This window comes from Hypanus sabinus, chromosome 2 (genome assembly GCF_030144855.1).
Source record: "Hypanus sabinus isolate sHypSab1 chromosome 2, sHypSab1.hap1, whole genome shotgun sequence".
Classification (NCBI taxonomy): Eukaryota; Metazoa; Chordata; class Chondrichthyes; order Myliobatiformes; family Dasyatidae; genus Hypanus; species Hypanus sabinus.
Window position 1 is genome coordinate 97735515 of NC_082707.1, and position 24457 is coordinate 97759971.

Consider the following 24457-nt stretch of genomic DNA (forward strand, 5'->3'; position numbering starts at 1 on the left):
GTGGTAAACCGAATCAGCAAATTTGCAGATGCCATCGAAATCGAGGGTGTACTGGACATCAAGGAAGGCTATTAAAGCTGAAAATTGGCTGAAAACTGGCAGATGAAATTTAATGCAGACAAGTGTGACTTCGGGAGGACAAACCAAAGTAGGGCTTATGATGAACAGTAGGGCACTGAGAAGTGCAGTAGAACAGAGGGCTCTGGGAATACAGACTCATAATTCCTTGGAAGTGGCATCAAAGACGGATAGGTTGTAATGATAGCTTTTGGCACATTGACTTTTATAAATCACAGTACTGAGTTTGGGATCAGGATGTTATGTTGAAGTTGTATAAGGCTTCATTGAGGCCAAATGTAGAGTATTATGTGTAGTTCTGGTCACCTATTTACAGGAAAGATATCAATAAGACTGAAAATTTACAAGGATGTTGCCAGGAATTGAGGAGCTGAGTTATATGGAGTGTTCGAATAGGTTAGGAGCTTAGCAGACTGAGGGGAAATTTGATAGAGGTATAAACAATTATGAGGAGTATAGACAGGGTAAATACAGGCAGGTTTTTTTGTATTGAGATTGGGTGAGTCTATAACTAGAGGTCATGGGTTAAGGGTGAAAGGTGAAATATTTAAGGGTAACATGAGGTGGGGCTTCTTCACTGAGAGGGTGGTGAGAGTTTGGAAACAAGCTGCCTGAGAAAGTGGTGGATGCAGGTTTAACCATCATTTTAGAGAAGTTTAGATAGGTACATGGATAGGAGGATCCGGATATGGGTCAATTGGACACACAGACTAGCAGTTCAGCATGGATTAGATGGGCTGATGGGTCTGTTTCTGTGTAGTGGTGTATGACTCTATGATGGAAGTACTAAACAGATCATGCAGCATCACTTTGGGATGCCACGACTCCAATTCGATCGTGACCTCTGGCACTGGCTGTTTGTGGCTTCTTTCTGTGACAGCACAGATCTCCTCCAGGTCTTGCACCTTCCTTCCACATCCCAAAGACGTGGGGGCTGACAGATTCATTGGCCGCTGTAAACTAGGTAGTGGCAAAGTCTGGGGAGAGGCTGAAAGTAGTTGATGAGACTGAAATAAGCTTGGTGTAGAGAGGAAACCAAGAGAAGCGGCAAAGCACAAATGGTAATGGTGCTGGCTGAGAGAGAGTGGGAAAGGTGGAGGAGGCTTACACAGAAGGAAATCAGGAGCAGCAAAGAATGTAAACAATGGCAGGATTCAGCAGCATCATCACGCATCACGTTGTACGATCGTGGTCTTTCGATGACCATGCTTCTTCTTGGCAAATTTTTCTACAGAAGTGGTCTGCCATTCCCTTCTTCTGGGCGGTGTTTTTACAAGATGGGCGACCTGAAACCATTATCAACACTCTTCAGAGATTGTCTGCCTAACATCAGCGGTCACATAACCAGGACTTGTGATATACACCAGCTACTCAAATGGCCACCCACCCACCACCTGCTCCCACAGCTTCATGAGACCCTGATCAGGGGGTGTGGGGGCTAAGCAGGTGCTACACCTTGCCCAAGGGTGACAGCAGAGGGAAGGAGTGCCTTGCACCTCGTCTGGTACAGACGTATATCCACCCCGTCACCCTATGCCAGAACTGTGAAGTAAAAAGTATTGTAGAAACAAATAATTGCGGTCCCAGTAGTCTGAAATAAACTCAGTGCAGGAAATGCACAGCAGACAGGCAGCATTCCTGTTCACAAATATGGTCTGACACACTGAGTATTTCCAGCATTTCCTACTGCTTTCACAGGTTCAGTTAACGTTCCGATAAACAAAGTCTCTGGCTCCCTTTTGAGTCTCTCCTGAAAGATACCTTTTTGACCAAGATTTGTTCCTTGTCTTTTCTCTTTTCATTTAATTTCCTCTTGGGTCTGATTATGCTTGTAAACCACAGGAATTTCTTCAACATGGGAGACCAATGTTTTGAATTGCATCTATATAAATATGTGTACCTAGGAGATGGTTTATATTTACCTTGTGGATGTGTGTATTGGTGTGTTTGAATGGGTGAAGCCAGCTCTCCGAAGGGGTGACTTGACACTGCCTTCAGTGCCAGAGTAGAGCCTCAGATTGATTGAGAAATGGTAATACGGGGATCAGTACCTCAGACCTAGCACTAAAATCATGGTTCACAAGCAGCAGAGATCCCAGTTCTCCAAAAACACAGCACATCTGAGATCTGATACATTCAGCAGGAACCACAGGTACCGAGAAGGTGCCATCAGCGTTGTCTCTACAAAATCAACATGCCAGAGGAACAAGAGAAGTGATGCCAGAGCCCCTCCTAATACTGATGACAATATCACAATATCTACAGCCCCAGTATCGAGGCTTTTCTCACTCTACGTCAGTTACTCGGGGCTGATCACATCCTGATAACAGGGACACACAAAACATACATGTTCTGAAAGAGAAAGAGGTTATCAGACAGAAAAGAGAGAGAGAAAAAAAAACAAATCCTCTCCGGAAGAAATATGACATCCCATTGCCTCCTGGGAATCTCTGGCCTCTGATTGCTGGAAGTGGGGAAGAAGCAGTTGGATGGGTGTTGAGAAAGACAAGTTCATAGATCAGGAGTAAGAGGTGGAAGGAGGAGAGCACGTCACAGACTCTCCACTCACCCTACAGGCCACCTCCTGCTCCATTTGTGGAAGAGTTGGCAGGTCCCACATTAACCACAAAACTAAAATAGAAACGAGTGTAAAGTTCATACCCGCTTCAAAATGGCAGCCATCATACTGGTGCTCAAGAAGAGCAGGGTGAGCTGTCTCAATGACTTTCAATGGTAGTACTCACATCCACCATAATGAAGTACTAAAGAGGTTAGTTATGGCTTGAATTAACTCCTAGCTGAGCAAGGATCTAGATCTGCTGCAATTCACCTACCGCTGTAACGGGTCTACTGCAAACACAGTTCCTCCAGCTCTCCACTCTGGGGCACCTAGACAATTTCAAAATGTACGTCAGACTGCTGTTCATTGATTACAGCTCAGCATTCACTACCATCAGCCCCTCTGTATCCCCGCCTGTAACTGGATACTCGATTTCTCATTTGGAACCCAGTTATTACAGACGAGGACATCTCCACCTCGCTGACCATTAACACTGGCGCAGGTCGGAGGCGGCGCTCAGCCCACTGCTCAGCTCTCTCTGCTCTCGCGGTTGTGTCAGCAAGCACAGCTCGGATCACTCAAAAACCGCAGATGGCGACGAGGGGTGAAATATATCAGCTGGTTGAGTTATGTAGTAACAACCACCTCGCACTCAACGTCAGCAAGACCGGCGGATTGTTTGTGTACTTCAGGAAAGGGAAGTGTGGATCTGATCTCGCAGCAGTCGCTATTGAAGAGCGAGCAGCTTCAAGTTCCAGAGCCTCAACGTCTCGGAAGATCTGACCTGAGTTCAACGTATTGATGCAATCACAAAGAAAGCGGTTCTACTTCATTGAGACTCTGAGGAGATTCGGTATGTCAGCGAGACTTTTGTTGGTCTAAGCTGGAGGTCACCAGAGCCTGGCCTGGTGGCACCACGAACAACCCCTTTTAAGGAGAGCGTTGTAGGTTCAAACAGCTCAGTCACGGGCAGAACCCTTCCCTCCACATCTTCAAGAGCTGGCGGCATCCGTCACTGACCACACGGGCCATGTCCTCTTTTCCCTACTACCGTCAGGGAGCCTGAAGACACAAACCTACCGATTCAGAAATAGTCCCCGCCCCGCCAGCCGATTTCTGAATGGTTCGCGGGCCAGTGACCTCCTTATTCTTTTTTTGCACTACTTCTTTCTTTCATAGTTTATTGTAATTTTATGACTTATACCAGCAATTTTCACGACAGTGATAATAAACGTGGTTCAGATACATTTTCCAAGGGACTATCCAGAAACACGTCTGTGTATGTTTATGTACGTTTATTTTTCTGTAATTTCTAGAAATATAAATTTATTTGACATCTCTTCATACTCGTTTTCGAGACATCTCTGTGCTACTGGGCGTCCTTTCCGTCAGGGAGGATGTCTATTTCGGGTTGCCGTGCGGCCAGAAAGGGGCAGTGTGTCTCCAGTGTGAGGGATGACTCCGAGATGGTTTGAGACTAAAATCTCGAGGTGCGTGCTCTTTGTGCGCAGGGCGGTCGCTGAGTGTGGATTTGGCCCAGGCTCTGATCACAGCTTGTCCTCTTCCCTTAAATGGGGTTGTTTGTGAAAGTTGCTGGTCGCCCAGAGGCATCTTAATTCGAAGCACATTGGTAAAGCGTCTGGCCAAAAAAAGGAGAGGCGGTGGGCGTACACTGGAGCTCTTAATCCGCGAGGGAGACTGGAAAAGTGAGCCAAGTTAGCTCCCGAAGCCAGAGCGGGAGGAACTTCCTTTTATAAAAGTCCCAAGCGAGGTGAGTGCGGCTTTTGAACGCTCCTTTGTGAGGGGGCATCTCTTTCCAACTGCTTTCCCGGTGCGGATAAAGAGGTGGTTTCACTCCTTGCAGCCACGTCGCTGTTTCTGACGCTAATTCTCACCCACCGCCCTTTATCGTGTATTCATTGCCCGGGGAGTCCGAGGTCAAAGAAAACGCCAAACAAAGTCTAGAAATTCAAAACGTTCAAGTCATCATATTCACGATAAATATTGTTATTGGCATTTGCACGCCATCCATTCACAAACTTAAGGTACGGATGCCCTTACTTTCTTAATTTACAGTGACAGATCTAAAGGCAAAGTGATGTGAGACCGCGTTTCGCACACCACCGTCTCATTTTTGTGTTCCGGCGGGGTGTTTTGTAGGGCTGGCACGGGTTTAAAATTTGCATTCCAGATCTGCTTTGATTATTTTAGTAAACATAACAGAAAATGCTGGGAACACTCGCCAGGCAGGTCGGGCAGCGTCTGTGGGAAGAGAAGCCTGAGCGCCTCAGATGAAACACACTTTGTCGGAGTTACTCTCTGGTGTTTATTTGCTGTTATTTTAAGCAGGCTGGAAATGTGATTTTTTTTTAAAAAGATAATGTTTTAGCATGAAAGAATCAGAATCATATTTGAGTTGTTCTCTGATCTTGCCAAACTTTTCACACCATCGTCATGTTTAATATCACCGGCAGTTGCCGGGCAATTTGACCTTTCTTGTTTCTCAGTGGGTTTGCTGTTCCTGCGGCACGGCCGTGGACAGTGATTGTGTCTCGGAGGGAATGGTTGACACGTGTCGCCCGGCGTGAAGACAGATGGGCGCTGATTTTAATTAGTCTGCTGACAAACAAGAGAAAATCTGTAGATGCTGGAAATCCAAACAACACACAAGATGTTGGAGGAACTGGGCAGGGCAGGCAGCATCTATGGAAAAGGGTGAACAGTGACGTTTCAGAGCGGGAGCGTTCATCAGCACATGATGAAGGTCTTGGCACAAAACATGGACTGTTTACTCTTTTCCATAGATGCTGCCTGCCCTGCCCAGTTTTGTGTGCGTTGTTTTATAGATTGGGTCGTTTGAAAAGGCTTTGGGCTGTTTGACCACTTCTGATGAAATGTCCCAGTCGCTTCCCTGTTTCAACACTTATCTATTAAATTAGGCGTCTTTATCTGTTTCTCTATCGTTACCTCTTACTTTCTGTAAAACATCTCCCCGGTGCTTCCCTTCTGTTGGCCCGTGGTAACACTGTCATCCGCAGTAAGAAGCTCAAGGGTTCATTTTCCCAACCGATTTTCCTCACCTCTGTTGCCAAGGTTGACCGAAAAGATCTAATAACTAAATGCAGAAGCAGTGGGGGTGCCACTAATATTTACCCCCCTCCCCCACCTACAGTGCTAGCTATGACAAAGACACTACTTGCTCCTTATTACTTAATTGCTTCTGAAAATTTGATGCATGCCAGTTGGGTGCTGCCTTTAAATAAATTATTTTTACCTCAAAGATCCCTGTTTTATTGGCCATGTACCTGTGTTTATTATATCCTGTCCTTCCTTTCCAGTTCAACTTGTCATAACAACTTCCTGCCTCAGCTCTACCAGTCGTTCTTCCTCTTCACACCCCTGTCACAGTAGTTCACACCTTCAAGAGAAGCACTAGCAAACCCTCAGTGAGGATATTGGTTCCCCTCCAGTTCAGATACAAACTGTCTTGTTTCTACAGATTTCACCTGTCCCAGAGAAAAGCCCATTTTGTTGCCTCCCAGTAATCAGTGGTCTGGCAAAATTCCACTGCCTCAATGTTACTCTGAGTTTGATGGCAGCTTTGGCAAAAGAAGAAACTACCAAAGTAGTCAGCTCCACCATGGAGCTAGACTCTTAGTCAGTTCCACCATGGGTTCCAGTCAGTTCCACCATGGGTTCCAGTCAGTTCCACCATGGAGACCAGTCAGTTCCACCATGGGTTCCAGTCAGTTCCACCATGGGGACCAGTCAGTTCCACCATGGGTTCCAGTCAGTTCCACCATGGGTTCCAGTCAGTTCCACCATGGAGACCAGTCAGTTCCACCATGGAGACCAGTCAGTTCCACCATGGGGACCAGTCAGTTCCACCATGGGTTCCAGTCAGTTCCACCATGGAGACCAGTCAGTTCCACCATGGAGACCAGTCAGTTCCACCATGGAGACCAGTCAGTTCCACCATGGGTTCCAGTCAGTTCCACCATGGAGACCAGTCAGTTCCACCATGGAGACCAGTCAGTTCCACCATGGGTTCCAGTCAGTTCCACCATGGAGACCAGTCAGTTCCACCATGGGGACCAGTCAGTTCCACCATGGGTTCCAGTCAGTTCCACCATGGGTTCCAGTCAGTTCCACCATGGGTTCCAGTCAGTTCCACCATGGAGACCAGTCAGTTCCACCATGGGTTCCAGTCAGTTCCACCATGGAGACCAGTCAGTTCCACCATGGGTTCCAGTCAGTTCCACCATGGGGACCAGTCAGTTCCACCATGGGTTCCAGTCAGTTCCACCATGGAGACCAGTCAGTTCCACCATGGGTTCCAGTCAGTTCCACCATGGAGACCAGTCAGTTCCACCATGGGTTCCAGTCAGTTCCACCATGGAGACCAGTCAGTTCCACCATGGGTTCCAGTCAGTTCCACCATGGGGACTAGTCAGTTTCACCATGGGTTCCAGTCAGTTCCACCATGGGGACTAGTCAGTTCCACCATGGAGACCAGTCAGTTCCACCATGGAGACCAGTCAGTTCCACCATGGGGACTAGTCAGTTCCACCATGGAGACCAGTCAGTTCCACCATGGAGACCAGTCAGTTCCACCATGGAGACCAGTCAGTTCCACCATGGGGACCAGTCAGTTCCACCATGGAGACCAGTCAGTTCCACCATGGAGACAAGTCAGTTCCACCATGGAGACCAGTCAGTTCCACCATGGGGACCAGTCAGTTCCACCATGGAGACCAGTCAGTTCCACCATGGAGACCAGTCAGTTCCACCATGGGGACTAGTCAGTTCCACCATGGGTTCCAGTCAGTTCCACCATGGGTTCCAGTCAGTTCCACCATGGGTTCCAGTCAGTTTCACCATGGAGACCAGTCAGTTCCACCATGGAGACCAGTCAGTTCCACCATGGGTTCCAGTCAGTTCCACCATGGGTTCCAGTCAGTTTCACCATGGAGACCAGTCAGTTCCACCATGGAGACCAGTCAGTTCCACCATGGGTTCCAGTCAGTTCCACCATGGGGATCAGTCAGTTCCACCATGGAGACCAGTCAGTTCCACCATGGGTTCCAGTCAGTTCCACCATGGGGACCAGTCAGTTCCACCATGGGTTCCAGTCAGTTCCACCATGTGGACTAGTCAATTCCACCATGGGTTCCAGTCAGTTCCACCATGGGGACCAGTCAGTTCCACCATGGGTTCCAGTCAGTTCCACCATGGGTTCCAGTCAGTTCCACCATGGAGACCAGTCAGTTCCACCATGGAGACCAGTCAGTTCCACCATGGGTTCCAGTCAGTTCCACCATGGAGACCAGTCAGTTCCACCATGGGGACCAGTCAGTTCCACCATGGGGACCAGTCAGTTCCACCATGGAGACCAGTCAGTTCCACCATGGAGACCAATCAGTTCCACCATGGGTTCCAGTCAGTTCCACCATGGAGACCAGTCAGTTCCACCATGGAGACCAGTCAGTTCCACCATGGAGACCAGTCAGTTCCACCATGGGGACCAGTCAGTTCCACCATGGGTTCCAGTCAGTTCCACCATGGGGACCAGTCAGTTCCACCATGGGGACCAGTCAGTTCCACCATGGGTTCCAGTCAGTTCCACCATGGGGACCAGTCAGTTCCACAATGGAGACCAGTCAGTTCCACCATGGGTTCCAGTCAGTTCCACCATGGGGACCAGTCAGTTCCACGATGGGTTCCAGTCAGTTCCACCATGGGGACCAGTCAGTTCCACCATGGAGACCAGTCAGTTCCACCATGGGTTCCAGTCAGTTCCACCATGGGGACCAGTCAGTTCCACCATGAGTTCCAGTCAGTTCCACCATGGGGACTAGTCAGTTCCACCATGGGTTCCAGTCAGTTCCACCATGGAGACCAGTCAGTTCCACCATGGGTTCCAGTCAGTTCCACCATGGGGACCAGTCAGTTCCACCATGGGTTCCAGTCAGTTCCACCATGGGGACCAGTCAGTTCCACCATGGGTTCCAGTCAGTTCCACCATGGGTTCCAGTCAGTTCCACCATGGAGACCAGTCAGTTCCACCATGGAGACCAGTCAGTTCCACCATGGGGACCAGTCAGTTCCACCATGGGTTCCAGTCAGTTCCACCATGGAGACCAGTCAGTTCCACCATGGAGACCAGTCAGTTCCACCATGGAGACCAGTCAGTTCCACCATGGGTTCCAGTCAGTTCCACCATGGAGACCAGTCAGTTCCACCATGGAGACCAGTCAGTTCCACCATGGGTTCCAGTCAGTTCCACCATGGAGACCAGTCAGTTCCACCATGGGGACCAGTCAGTTCCACCATGGGTTCCAGTCAGTTCCACCATGGGTTCCAGTCAGTTCCACCATGGGTTCCAGTCAGTTCCACCATGGAGACCAGTCAGTTCCACCATGGAGACCAGTCAGTTCCACCATGGGTTCCAGTCAGTTCCACCATGGAGACCAGTCAGTTCCACCATGGGGACCAGTCAGTTCCACCATGGGTTCCAGTCAGTTCCACCATGGGTTCCAGTCAGTTCCACCATGGAGACCAGTCAGTTCCACCATGGGTTCCAGTCAGTTCCACCATGGAGACCAGTCAGATCCACCATGGGTTCCAGTCAGTTCCACCATGGGGACCAGTCAGTTCCACCATGGGTTCCAGTCAGTTCCACCATGAGTTCCAGTCAGTTCCACCATGGGGACTAGTCAGTTCCACCATGGGTTCCAGTCAGTTCCACCATGGAGACCAGTCAGTTCCACCATGGGTTCCAGTCAGTTCCACCATGGGGACCAGTCAGTTCCACCATGGGTTCCAGTCAGTTCCACCATGGGGACCAGTCAGTTCCACCATGGGTTCCAGTCAGTTCCACCATGTGGACTAGTCAATTCCACCATGGGTTCCAGTCAGTTCCACCATGGGGACCAGTCAGTTCCACCATGGGTTCCAGTCAGTTCCACCATGGGTTCCAGTCAGTTCCACCATGGGTTCCAGTCAGTTCCACCATGGAGACCAGTCAGTTCCACCATGGGGACCAGTCAGTTCCACCATGGGTTCCAGTCAGTTCCACCATGGGTTCCAGTCAGTTCCACCATGGGTTCCAGTCAGTTCCACCATGGAGACCAGTCAGTTCCACCATGGAGACCAGTCAGTTCCACCATGGGTTCCAGTCAGTTCCACCATGGAGACCAGTCAGTTCCACCATGGGGACCAGTCAGTTCCACCATGGGTTCCAGTCAGTTCCACCATGGGTTCCAGTCAGTTCCACCATGGGTTCCAGTCAGTTCCACCATGGAGACCAGTCAGTTCCACCATGGGTTCCAGTCAGTTCCACCATGGAGACCAGTCAGATCCACCATGGGTTCCAGTCAGTTCCACCATGGGGACCAGTCAGTTCCACCATGGGTTCCAGTCAGTTCCACCATGGAGACCAGTCAGTTCCACCATGGGTTCCAGTCAGTTCCACCATGGAGACCAGTCAGTTCCACCATGGGTTCCAGTCAGTTCCACCATGGAGACCAGTCAGTTCCACCATGGGTTCCAGTCAGTTCCACCATGGGGACTAGTCAGTTTCACCATGGGTTCCAGTCAGTTCCACCATGGGGACCAGTCAGTTCCACAATGGAGACCAGTCAGTTCCACCATGGGTTCCAGTCAGTTCCACCATGGGGACCAGTCAGTTCCACGATGGGTTCCAGTCAGTTCCACCATGGGGACCAGTCAGTTCCACCATGGAGACCAGTCAGTTCCACCATGGGTTCCAGTCAGTTCCACCATGGGGACCAGTCAGTTCCACCATGAGTTCCAGTCAGTTCCACCATGGGGACTAGTCAGTTCCACCATGGGTTCCAGTCAGTTCCACCATGGAGACCAGTCAGTTCCACCATGGGTTCCAGTCAGTTCCACCATGGGGACCAGTCAGTTCCACCATGGGTTCCAGTCAGTTCCACCATGGGGACCAGTCAGTTCCACCATGGGTTCCAGTCAGTTCCACCATGGGTTCCAGTCAGTTCCACCATGGAGACCAGTCAGTTCCACCATGGAGACCAGTCAGTTCCACCATGGGGACCAGTCAGTTCCACCATGGGTTCCAGTCAGTTCCACCATGGAGACCAGTCAGTTCCACCATGGAGACCAGTCAGTTCCACCATGGAGACCAGTCAGTTCCACCATGGGTTCAAGTCAGTTCCACCATGGAGACCAGTCAGTTCCACCATGGAGACCAGTCAGTTCCACCATGGGTTCCAGTCAGTTCCACCATGGAGACCAGTCAGTTCCACCATGGGGACCAGTCAGTTCCACCATGGGTTCCAGTCAGTTCCACCATGGGTTCCAGTCAGTTCCACCATGGGTTCCAGTCAGTTCCACCATGGAGACCAGTCAGTTCCACCATGGGTTCCAGTCAGTTCCACCATGGAGACCAGTCAGATCCACCATGGGTTCCAGTCAGTTCCACCATGGGGACCAGTCAGTTCCACCATGGGTTCCAGTCAGTTCCACCATGGAGACCAGTCAGTTCCACCATGGGTTCCAGTCAGTTCCACCATGGAGACCAGTCAGTTCCACCATGGGTTCCAGTCAGTTCCACCATGGAGACCAGTCAGTTCCACCATGGGTTCCAGTCAGTTCCACCATGGGGACTAGTCAGTTTCACCATGGGTTGCAGTCAGTTCCACCATGGGGACTAGTCAGTTCCACCATGGAGACCAGTCAGTTCCACCATGGAGACCAGTCAGTTCCACCATGGGGACTAGTCAGTTCCACCATGGAGACCAGTCAGTTCCACCATGGAGACCAGTCAGTTCCACCATGGAGACCAGTCAGTTCCACCATGGGGACCAGTCAGTTCCACCATGGAGACCAGTCAGTTCCACCATGGAGACCAGTCAGTTCCACCATGGAGACCAGTCAGTTCCACCATGGGGACTAGTCAGTTCCACCATGGGTTCCAGTCAGTTCCACCATGGGTTCCAGTCAGTTCCACCATGGAGACCAGTCAGTTCCACCATGGGTTCCAGTCAGTTCCACCATGGAGACCAGTCAGTTCCACCATGGGGACCAGTCAGTTCCACCATGGAGACCAGTCAGTTCCACCATGGGGACCAGTCAGTTCCACCATGGGTTCCAGTCAGTTCCACCATGGAGACCAGTCAGTTCCACCATGGAGACCAGTCAGTTCCACCATGGGGACTAGTCAGTTCCACCATGGGTTCCAGTCAGTTCCACCATGGAGACCAGTCAGTTCCACCATGGGGACTAGTCAGTTCCACCATGGGTTCCAGTCAGTTCCACCATGGAGACCAGTCAGTTCCACCATGGAGACCAGTCAGTTCCACCATGGAGACCAGTCAGTTCCACCATGGGGACCAGTCAGTTCCACCATGGGTTCCAGTCAGTTCCACCATGGAGACCAGTCAGTTCCACCATGGAGACCAGTCAGTTCCACCATGGGGACCAGTCAGTTCCACCATGGAGACCAGTCAGTTCCACCATGGAGACCAGTCAGTTCCACCATGGGTTCCAGTCAGTTCCACCATGGGGACTAGTCAGTTCCACCATGGGTTCCAGTCAGTTCCACCATGGGGACCAGTCAGTTCCACCATGGAGACCAGTCAGTTCTACCATGGGTTCCAGTCAGTTCCACCATGTTTTCCAGTCAGTTCCACCATGGGGACCAGTCAGTTCCACCATGGAGACCAGTCAGTTCCACCATGCGTTCCAGTCAGTTCCACCATGGGGACCAGTCAGTTCCACCATGGAGACCAGTCAGTTCCACCATGGGGACCAGTCAGTTCCACCATGGGGAACAGTCAGTTCCACCATGGGGACTAGTCAGTTCCACCATGGAGACCAGTCAGTTCCACCATGGGTTCCAGACAGTTCCACCATGGGTTCCAGTCAGTTCCACCATGGGGACTAGTCAGTTCCACCATGGGTTCCAGTCAGTTCCACCATGGGGACCAGTCAGTTCCACCATGGGTTCTAGTCAGTTCCACCATGGAGACCAGTCAGTTCCACCATGGGGAATAGTCAGTTCCACCATGGGTTCCAGTCAGTTCCACCATGGGTTCCAGTCAGTTCCACCATGGGTTCCAGTCAGTTTCACCATGGAGACCAGTCAGTTCCACCATGGAGACCAGTCAGTTCCACCATGGGTTCCAGTCAGTTCCACCATGGGTTCCAGTCAGATTCACCATGGAGACCAGTCAGTTCCACCATGGAGACCAGTCAGTTCCACCTTGGGTTCCAGTCAGTTCCACCATGGGGATCAGTCAGTTCCACCATGGAGACCAGTCAGTTCCACCATGGGTTCCAGTCAGTTCCACCATGGGGACCAGTCAGTTCCACCATGGGTTCCAGTCAGTTCCACCATGTGGACTAGTCAATTCCACCATGGGTTCCAGTCAGTTCCACCATGGGGACCAGTCAGTTCCACCATGGGTTCCAGTCAGTTCCACCATGGGTTCCAGTCAGTTCCACCATGGAGACCAGTCAGTTCCACCATGGAGACCAGTCAGTTCCACCATGGGTTCCAGTCAGTTCCACCATGGAGACCAGTCAGTTCCACCATGGGGACCAGTCAGTTCCACCATGGGGACTAGTCAGTTCCACCATGGAGACCAGTCAGTTCCACCATGGAGACCAATCAGTTCCACCATGGGTTCCAGTCAGTTCCACCATGGAGACCAGTCAGTTCCACCATGGAGACCAGTCAGTTCCACCATGGAGACCAGTCAGTTCCACCATGGGGACCAGTCAGTTCCACCATGGGTTCCAGTCAGTTCCACCATGGGGACCAGTCAGTTCCACCATGGGGACCAGTCAGTTCCACCATGGGTTCCAGTCAGTTCCACCATGGGGACCAGTCAGTTCCACAATGGAGACCAGTCAGTTCCACCATGGGTTCCAGTCAGTTCCACCATGGGGACCAGTCAGTTCCACGATGGGTTCCAGTCAGTTCCACCATGGGGACCAGTCAGTTCCACCATGGAGACCAGTCAGTTCCACCATGGGTTCCAGTCAGTTCCACCATGGGGACCAGTCAGTTCCACCATGAGTTCCAGTCAGTTCCACCATGGGGACTAGTCAGTTCCACCATGGGTTCCAGTCAGTTCCACCATGGGGACCAGTCAGTTCCACCATGGGTTCCAGTCAGTTCCACCATGGAGACCAGTCAGTTCCACCATGGGTTCCAGTCAGTTCCACCATGGGTTCCAGTCAGTTCCACCATGGGGACCAGTCAGTTCCACCATGGGTTCCAGTCAGTTTCACCATGGAGACCAGTCAGTTCCACCATGGAGACCAGTCAGTTCCACCATGGGTTCCAGTCAGTTTCACCATGGAGACCAGTCAGTTCCACCATGGAGACCAGTCAGTTCCACCATGGGTTCCAGTCAGTTCCAACATGGGGACCAGTCAGTTCCACCATGGAGACCAGTCAGTTCCACCATGGGTTCCAGTCAGTTCCACCATGGGGACCAGTCAGTTCCACCATGGGTTCCAGTCAGTTCCACCATGTGGACTAGTCAGTTCCACCATGGGTTCCAGTCAGTTCCACCATGGAGACCAGTCAGTTCCACCATGGGTTCCAGTCAGTTCCACCATGGGTTCCAGTCAGTTTCACCATGGAGACCAGTCAGTTCCACCATGGAGACCAGTCAGTTCCACCATGGGTTCCAGTCAGTTTCACCATGGAGACCAGTCAGTTCCACCATGGAGACCAGTCAGTTCCACCATGGGTTCCAGTCAGTTCCACCATGGGGACCAGTCAGTTCCACCATGGAGACCAGTCAGTTCCACCATGGGTTCCAGTCAGTTCCACCATGGGGACCAGTCAGTTCCACCATGGGTTCCAGTCAGTTCCACCATGTGGACTAGTCAGTTCCACCATGGGTTCCAGTCAGTTCCACCATGGAGACCAGTCAGTTCCACCATGGGTTCCAGTCAGTTCCACCATGGGTTCCAGTCAGTTCCACCATGGGTTCCAGTCAGTTTCACCATGGAGACCAGTCAGTTCCACCATGGAGACCAGTCAGTTCCACCATGGAGACCAGTCAGTTCCACCATGGGGACTAGTCAGTTCCACCATGGGTTCCAGTCAGTTCCACCATGGGGACCAGTCAGTTCCACCATGGAGACCAGTCAGTTCCACCATGGGTTCCAGTCAGTTCCACCATGGGGACCAGTCAGTTCCACCATGGAGACCAGTCAGTTCCACCATGGGTTCCAGTCAGTTCCACCATGGGTTCCAGTCAGTTCCACCATGGGGACCTGTCAGTTCCACCATGGAGACCAGTCAGTTCCACCATGGGTTCCAGTCAGTTCCACCATGGGGACCAGTCAGTTCCACCATGGGGACCAGTCAGTTCCACCATGGGTTCCAGTCAGTTCCACCATGGGGACCAGTCAGTTCCACCATGGAGACCAGTCAGTTCCACCATGGGTTCCAGTCAGTTCCACCATGGGTTCCAGTCAGTTCCACCATGGGGACCAGTCAGTTCCACCATGGAGACCAGTCAGTTCCACCATGGGGACCAGTCAGTTCCACCATGGGTTCCAGTCAGTTCCACCATGGGGACCAGTCAGTTCCACCATGGAGACCAGTCAGTTCCACCATGGGGACCAGTCAGTTCCACCATGGGTTCCAGTCAGTTCCACCATGGGGACCAGTCAGTTCCACCATGGGGACCAGTCAGTTCCAACATGGGTTCCAGTCAGTTCCACCATGGGTTCCAGTCAGTTCCACCATGGAGACCAGTCAGTTCTATCATGGGTTCCAGTCAGTTCCACCATGGGGACCAGTCAGTTCCACCATGGAGACCAGTTAGTTCTACCATGGGTTCCAGTCAGTTCCACCATGTTTTCCAGTCAGTTCCACCATGGGGACCAGTCAGTTCCACCATGGAGACCAGTCAGTTCCACCATGGGTTCCAGTCAGTTCCACCATGGGTTCCAGTCAGTTCCACCATGGGGACCAGTCAGTTCCACCATGGAGACCAGTCAGTTCCACCATGGGGAACAGTCAGTTCCACCATGGGGAACAGTCATTTCCACCATGGGGACTAGTCAGTTCCACCATGGAGACCAGTCAGTTCCACCATGGGTTCCAGTCAGTTCCACCATGGGTTCCAGTCAGTTCCACCATGGGGACTAGTCAGTTCCACCATGGGTTCCAGTCAGTTCCACCATGGGGACCAGTCAGTTCCACCATGGGTTCTAGTCAGTTCCACCATGGAGACCAGTCAGTTCCACCATGGGGACTAGTCAGTTCCACCATGGGTTCCAGTCAGTTCCACCATGGGTTCCAGTCAGTTTCACCATGGAGACCAGTCAGTTCCACCATGGAGACCAGTCAGTTCCACCATGGGTTCCAGTCAGTTCCACCATGGGTTCCAGTCAGTTTCACCATGGAGACCAGTCAGTTCCACCATGGAGACCAGTCAGTTCCACCATGGGTTCCAGTCAGTTCCACCATGGGGACCAGTCAGTTCCACCATGGAGACCAGTCAGTTCCACCATGGGTTCCAGTCAGTTCCACCATGGGGACCAGTCAGTTCCACCATGGGTTCCAGTCAGTTCCACCATGTGGACTAGTCAGTTCCACCATGGGTTCCAGTCAGTTCCACCATGGGGACCAGTCAGTTCCACCATGGGTTCCAGTCAGTTCCACCATGGAGACCAGTCAGTTCCACCATGGGTTCCAGTCAGTTCCACCATGGGTTCCAGTCAGTTCCACCATCGGGACCAGTCAGTTCCACCATGGGTTCCAGTCAGTTTCACCATGGAGACCAGTCAGTTCCACCATGGAGACCAGTCAGTTCCACCATGGGGACTAGTCAGTTCCACCATGGGTTCCAGTCAGTTCCACCATGGGGACTAGTCAGTTCCACCATGGGTTCCAGTCAGTTCCACAGTGGGTTCCAGTCAGTTCCACCATGGGGACCAGTCAGTTCCACCATGGGTTCCAGTCAGTTCCACCATGGGGACCAGTCAGTTCCACCATGGGTTCCAGTCAGTTCCACCATGTGGACTAGTCAGTTCCACCATGGGTTCCAGTCAGTTCCACCATGGAGACCAGTCAGTTCCACCATGGGTTCCAGTCAGTTCCACCATGGGTTCCAGTCAGTTTCACCATGGAGACCAGTCAGTTCCACCATGGAGACCAGTCAGTTCCACCATGGGTTCCAGTCAGTTTCACCATGGAGACCAGTCAGTTCCACCATGGAGACCAGTCAGTTCCACCATGGGTTCCAGTCAGTTCCACCATGGGGACCAGTCAGTTCCACCATGGAGACCAGTCAGTTCCACCATGGGTTCCAGTCAGTTCCACCATGGGGACCAGTCAGTTCCACCATGGGTTCCAGTCAGTTCCACCATGTGGACTAGTCAGTTCCACCATGGGTTCCAGTCAGTTCCACCATGGGTTCCAGTCAGTTCCACCATGGGTTCCAGTCAGTTCCACCATGGGTTCCAGTCAGTTTCACCATGGAGACCAGTCAGTTCCACCATGGAGACCAGTCAGTTCCACCATGGAGACCAGTCAGTTCCACCATGGGGACTAGTCAGTTCCACCATGGGTTCCAGTCAGTTCCACCATGGGGACCAGTCAGTTCCACCATGGAGACCAGTCAGTTCCACCATGGGTTCCAGTCAGTTCCACCATGGGGACCAGTCAGTTCCACCATGGAGACCAGTCAGTTCCACCATGGGTTCCAGTCAGTTCCACCATGGGTTCCAGTCAGTTCCACCATGGGGACCAGTCAGTTCCACCATGGAGACCAGTCAGTTCCACCATGGGTTCCAGTCAGTTCCACCATGGGGACCAGTCAGTTCCACCATGGGGACCAGTCAGTTCCACCATGGGTTCCAGTCAGTTCCACCATGGGGACCAGTCAGTTCCACCATGGAGACCAGTCAGTTCCACCATGGGTTCCAGTCAGTTCCACCATGGGTTCCAGTCAGTTCCACCATGGGTTCCAGTCAGTTCCACCATGGGGACCAGTCAGTTCCACCATGGAGACCAGTCAGTTCCACCATGGGGACCAGTCAGTTCCACCATGGGTTCCAGTCAGTTCCACCATGGGGACCAGTCAGTTCCACCATGGAGACCAGTCAGTTCCACCATGGGGACCAGTCAGTTCCACCATGGGTTCCAGTCAGTTCCACCATGGGGACCAGTCAGTTCCACCATGGGGACCAGTCAGTTCCAACATGGGTTCCAGTCAGTTCCACCATGGAGACCAGTCAGTTCCACCATGGAGACCAGTCAGTTCTATCATGGGTTCCAGTCAGTTCCACCATGGGGACCAGTCAGTTCTACCATGGGTTCCAGTCAGTTCCACCATGTTTTCCAGTCAGTTCCACCATGTTTTCCAGTCAGTTCCACCATGGGGACCAGTCAGTTCCACCATGGGTTCCAGTCAGTTCCACCATGGGGACCAGTCAGTTCCACCATGGGGACCAGTCAGTTCCACCATGGGGACCAGTCAGTTCCACCATGGGGAACAGTCAGTTCCACCATGGGGACTAGTCAGTTCCACCATGGAGACCAGTCAGTTCCACCATGGGTTCCAGTCAGTTCCACCATGGGTTCCAGTCAGTTCCACCATGGGGACTAGTCAGTTCCACCATGGGTTCCAGTCAGTTCCACCATGGGGACCAGTCAGTTCCACCATGGGTTCTAGTCAGTTCCACCATGGAGACCAGTCAGTTCCACCATGGGGACTAGTCAGTTCCACCATGGGTTCCAGTCAGTTCCACCATGGGTTCCAGTCAGTTCCACCATGGGTTCCAGTCAGTTTCACCATGGAGACCAGTCAGTTCCACCATGGAGACCAGTCAGTTCCACCATGGGTTCCAGTCAGTTCCACCATGGGTTCCAGTCAGTTTCACCATGGAGACCAGTCAGTTCCACCATGGAGACCAGTCAGTTCCACCATGGGTTCCAGTCAGTTCCACCATGGGGACCAGTCAGTTCCACCATGGAGACCAGTCAGTTCCACCATGGGTTCCAGTCAGTTCCACCATGGGGACCAGTCAGTTCCACCATGGGTTCCAGTCAGTTCCACCATGTGGACTAGTCAGTTCCACCATGGGTTCCAGTCAGTTCCACCATGGGGACCAGTCAGTTCCACCATGGGTTCCAGTCAGTTCCACCATGGAGACCAGTCAGTTCCACCATGGGTTCCAGTCAGTTCCACCATGGGTTCCAGTCAGTTCCACCATGGGGACCAGTCAGTTCCACCATGGGTTCCAGTCAGTTTCACCATGGAGACCAGTCAGTTCCACCATGGAGACCAGTCAGTTCCACCATGGAGACCAGTCAGTTCCACCATGGGGACTAGTCAGTTCCACCATGGGTTCCAGTCAGTTCCACCATGGGGACTAGTCAGTTCCACCATGGGTTCCAGTCAGTTCCACAGTGGGTTCCAGTCAGTTCCACCATGGGGACCAGTCAGTTCCACCATGGGTTCCAGTCAGTTCCACCATGGAGACCAGTCAGTTCCACCATGGGTTCCAGTCAGTTCCACCATGGGTTCCAGTCAGTTCCACCATGGGGACCAGTCAGTTCCACCATGGAGACCAGTCAGTTCCACCATGGGTTCCAGTCAGTTCCACCATGGGGACCAGTCAGTTCCACCATGGAGACCAGTCAGTTCCACCATGGGTTCCAGTCAGTTCCACCATGGGGACCAGTCAGTTCCACCATGGAGACCAGTCAGTTCCACCATGGGTTCCAGTCAGTTCCACCATGGGTTCCAGTCAGTTCCACCATGGGGACCAGTCAGTTCCACCATGGAGACCAGTCAGTTCCACCATGGGGACTAGTCAGTTCCACCATGGGTTCCAGTCAGTTCCACCATGGGGACCAGTCAGTTCCACCATGGAGACCAGTCAGTTCCACCATGGGGACCAGTCAGTTCCACCATGGGTTCCAGTCAGTTCCACCATGGGGACCAGTCAGTTCCACCATGGGGACCAGTCAGTTCCACCATGGGGACCAGTCAGTTCCAACATGGGTTCCTGTCAGTTCCACCATGGGTTCCAGTCAGTTCCACCATGGAGACCAGTCAGTTCTACCATGGGTTCCAGTCAGTTCCACCATGGGGACCAGTCAGTTCCACCATGGAGACCAGTCAGTTCTACCATGGGTTCCAGTCAGTTCCACCATGTTTTCCAGTCAGTTCCACCATGGGGACCAGTCAGTTCCACCATGGAGACCAGTCAGTTCCACCATGGGTTCCAGTCAGTTCCACCATGGGGACCAGTCAGTTCCACCATGGGTTCCAGTCAGTTCCACCATGTGGACTAGTCAGTTCCACCATGGGGACCAGTCAGTTCCACCATGGGGACTAGTCAGTTCCACCATGGGTTCCAGTCAGTTCCACCATGGGTTCCAGTCAGTTCCACCATGGGTTCCAGTCAGTTCCACCATGGAGACCAGTCAGTTCCACCATGGGGACTAGTCAGTTCCACCATGGGTTCCAGTCAGTTCCACCATGGAGACCAGTCAGTTCCACCATGGGTTCCAGTCAGTTCCACCATGTTTTCCAGTCAGTTCCACCATGGGGACCAGTCAGTTCCACCATGGGGAACAGTCAGTTCCACCATGGGGAACAGTCAGTTCCAGCATGGGTTCCAGTCAGTTCCACCATGGGGACCAGTCAGTTCCACCATGGGGAACAGTCAGTTCCACCATGGGTTCCAGTCAGTTCCACCATGGAGACCAGTCAGTTCCACCATGGGTTCCAGTCAGTTCCACCATGGGGACCAGTCAGTTCCACCATGTGGACCAGTCAGTTCCACCATGGGGACCAGTCAGTTCCACCATGGGGACTAGTCAGTTCCACCATGGAGACCAGTCAGTTCCACCATGGGGAAAAGTTAGTTCCACCATGGGGACCAGTCAGTTCCACCATGGGTTCCAGTCAGTTCCACCATGGGTTCCAGTCAGTTCCACCATGGGTTCCAGTCATTTCCACCATGGGTTCCAGACAGTTCCACCATGGAGACCAGTCAGTTCCACCATGGAGACCAGTCAGTTCCACCATGGGGACTAGTCAGTTCCACCATGGGTTCCAGTCAGTTCCACCATGGGTTCCAGTCAGTTCCACCATGGAGACCAGTCAGTTCCACCATGGGGACTAGTCAGTTCCACCATGGGTTCCAGTCAGTTCCACCATGGGTTCCAGTCAGTTCCACCATGGAGACCAGTCAGTTCCACCATGGGTTCCAGTCAGTTCCACCATGGGGACCAGTCAGTTCCACCATGGAGACCAGTCAGTTCCACCATGGGGACTAGTCAGTTCCACCATGGGTTCCAGTCAGTTCCACCATGGGGACTAGTCAGTTCCACCATGGGTTCCAATCAGTTCCACAGTGGGTTCCAGTCAGTTCCACCATGGAGACCAGTCAGTTCCACCATGGGGACCAGTCAGTTCCACCATGGAGACCAGTCAGTTCCACCATGGGGACCAGTCAGTTCCACCATGGAGACTAGTCAGTTCCACCATGGGGACTAGTCAGTTCCACCATGGGTTCCAGTCAGTTCCACCATGGGGACCAGTCAGTTCCACCATGGAGACCAGTCAGTTCCACCATGGAGACCAGTCAGTTCCACCATGGGGTCTAGTCAGTTCCACCATGGGTTCCAGTCAGTTCCACCATGGGGACCAGTCAGTTCCACCATGGGTTCCAGTCAGTTCCACCATGGAGACCAGTCAGTTCCACCATGGAGACCAGTCAGTTCCACCATGGGTTCCAGTCAGTTCCACCATGGAGACCAGTCAGTTCCACCATGGAGACCAGTCAGTTCCACCATGGAGACCAGTCAGTTCCACCATGGGTTCCAGTCAGTTCCACCATGGGGACCAGTCAGTTCCACCATGTAGACCAGTCAGTTCCACCATGGGGACCAGTCATTTCCACCATGGGGACCAGTCAGTTCCACCATGTAGACCAGTCAGTTCCACCATGGGTTCCAGTCAGTTCCACCATGGGGACCAGTCAGTTCCACCATGTAGACCAGTCAGTTCCACCATGGGGACCAGTCAGTTCCACCATGGGGACCAGTCAGTTCCACCATGTAGACCAGTCAGTTCCACCATGGGTTCCAGTCAGTTCCACCATGGGGACCAGTCAGTTCCACCATGGAGACCAGTCAGTTCCACCATGGGTTCCAGTCAGTTCCACCATGTAGACCAGTCAGTTCCACCATGTAGACCAGTCAGTTCCACCATGGGGACCAGTCAGTTCCACCATGTAGACCAGTCAGTTCCACCATGGGGACCAGTCAGTTCCACCATGGGTTCCAGTCAGTTCCACCATGGAGACCAGTCAGTTCCACCATGGGGACCAGTCAGTTCCACCATGGAGACCAGTCAGTTCCACCATGGGGACCAGTCAGTTCCACCATGTAGACCAGTCAGTTCCACCATGGGTTCCAGTCAGTTCCACCATGGAGACCAGTCAGTTCCACCATGGGGACCAGTCAGTTCCACCATGGGTTCCAGTCAGTTCCATCATGGGGACCAGTCAGTTCCACCATGGGTTCCAGTCAGTTCCACCATGGGGACCAGTCAGTTCCACCATGGGTTCCAGTCAGTTCCACCATGGAGACCAGTCAGTTCCACCATGGAGACCAGTCAGTTCCACCATGGGGACCAGTCAGTTCCACCATGGGTTCCAGTCAGTTCCACCATGGGTTCCAGTCAGTTCCACCATGGGGACCAGTCAGTTCCACCATGGGTTCCAGTCAGTTCCACCATGGAGACCGGTCAGTTCCACCATGGGGACTAGTCAGTTCCACCATGGGTTCCAGTCAGTTCCACCATGGGTTCCAGTCAGTTCCACCATGGGTTCCAGTCAGTTCCACTGTGGGTACCAGCCTCTGTCGTATCCTAGAAATCTTCAAGGAGTGATGTCATAGAAAGGTCGTGTCCATCTTTAAGGACACCCACCTCCCAGGACATTCCTGCTTCTCATTGTTACCGTACTGAAGCCTGAAGGCACACACTCAGCGATTCAGGAACAGCTTCTTCCCCTCGGTCGTCTGATTTCTGAATGGACATTGAACCCATGAACACCATCTAACTGCTTTTTAATTTCTGTTATTTTTGCACTACTTATTCTAATTTAAGTATTTAATTGACATGTACTATATATTCTTAGTATATATTCCTCTGTATTTATCATGTATTTCCTTGTACTGCTGCCAACAAGTTGTCAACTTTCATGATGCTTGCTGGTGATATTAGACCTGATCCTTAACCTGATTCTGATGCTAGTCCTGGTCCTGGCCCTACCACTTAGCACATTTCGGACATACTACCAAAACTGTTGTTATTTGAATGTTTTCTGTATGACAAGTACAGTGGACAGAGTTCCTACTCTTGTCATTCTGTACAAACACCCTCTTTACTACACTTCCATACTAACCAAAGACCACTGACAAGTCTCACGCCTGTAATGCGCTTGTCAACGCTGTCGTTACTAACAGGTGCAACCTGCTTTTTTCCTCGTGTTCTCTTCCTCCTTCCACACAACTCCAGCAGAGTGTAAAATTGGTCAAAATGACACCATGGGAAGCAGAGGGGTCAAAAGAATGAAAGATAAATTCTAGTAATGTGAAAGAGAATAAAGGTCACAGAAACAAAAGTGGACAGAGACTGTAATTAAAAACAAAATGTGGCGAACTGTGCATAATGTGAGGTATCAGATAAAAGAACTGGAAATATAATTTACTCTCCTGACTGAATGCATCTCATATCCCACTTTGCAGTATCCACAGATTCGAGTACACATTGTAATGTGACATTACAGAGAAACCCAAACAGCAAATTTGCCATTCTTTTATAGGGTGTACAGAGTTAATGTTTATCCCTGTTTCGGTTTCAGTTGTACACTGTTACAGACACATTTTCCAGTTGTGGGTTGGTGCTGATGTTTTCAGGGTGAAGCCCAGCTGATATTTCATAGAGGTGTTGATACCTTGCATTTGTGTCGGAGAGCTGTTCATTTCAAGCTAGGTTAATACTGATATCTTCCTGTTGTGTGTAGTAGTAATATTTTCCAGTTACTTGTCAGTGAGGCTCTCTTCCCTTTGTGTTGACGTTTGCTATTTTCCAGATGTAATTTTGCAGGTATTTTCCAGAATTATTCAGGTTTAGTTCTAACTAAAATCTTGCTTTGTTTTTCACAGATGGAGATGCTTAGACGGTCTTCTGTCTTTGCAGCTGAGGTGATGGAAGTGTTTGACCGCTCCCCACCCGATAAAGAGCTAATTTCTCAAGCTAAAGCCCTCTGTCGAGATTACATCCACTCCCGCCTGATCCGAGCTGGCATTGTTTGGAGTAAACCAGACCCTCTGGCTGCTGGCCCTACAAGCAAACTCACTGAGGTGTCCTCAGCACTCCTCCATTTGGGTAAGCATGTCATTATTGGGCTTTAGAGAAAGTCAGAGAGAAATGGGAATTAGAGCTGAATAATAGAGGGAGCATGGGACAGAATTGTTAAGAGTGAAAGACATTCAAGGAACAGAAAGGAAATTAAGACCTGAAGTATATTGGAAATTTGTCATACTAAATTGTAAAGCAAATCTTGGGTTGGTTGTACTCAGGTGTGAAGAAACAGTTTAAACTCAAGAGATCCTTGACAATACTTGCAAAAAGGCATAAATTCAACTTGCACCATCCTGTCACCCTGCAAATGACAAAGTGTATCGAGTGCTCAGATACAGGAGCTTATTGATGAATTTCTGCTTCCACTGAAATCTTTGCCATCAGGCCAGTCTACTCTGAAATTAGCAACAAA

General features: G+C 51.5%; 1 protein-coding gene across 2 annotated transcripts in view; it reads left to right on the forward strand.

Annotated features, from left to right (window-relative positions):
- Positions 1-4109: 4109 nt before the first annotated feature.
- Positions 4110-24457, forward strand: part of boka (BCL2 family apoptosis regulator BOK a) — an 85910-nt gene continuing 65562 nt past the window's right edge. Inside the window, exons 1-2 of one of the 2 annotated variants that reach the window (XM_059951017.1) lie at positions 4110-4409; positions 23847-24069. In XM_059951017.1, the coding sequence (XP_059807000.1) occupies positions 23847-24069 (223 nt within the window). In that variant the 5' untranslated portion in view covers positions 4110-4409. Of the gene's footprint in view, positions 4410-4439; positions 4684-23846; positions 24070-24457 lie in introns of those variants that run through there. The other variant, XM_059951022.1, reaches the window with a different exon arrangement.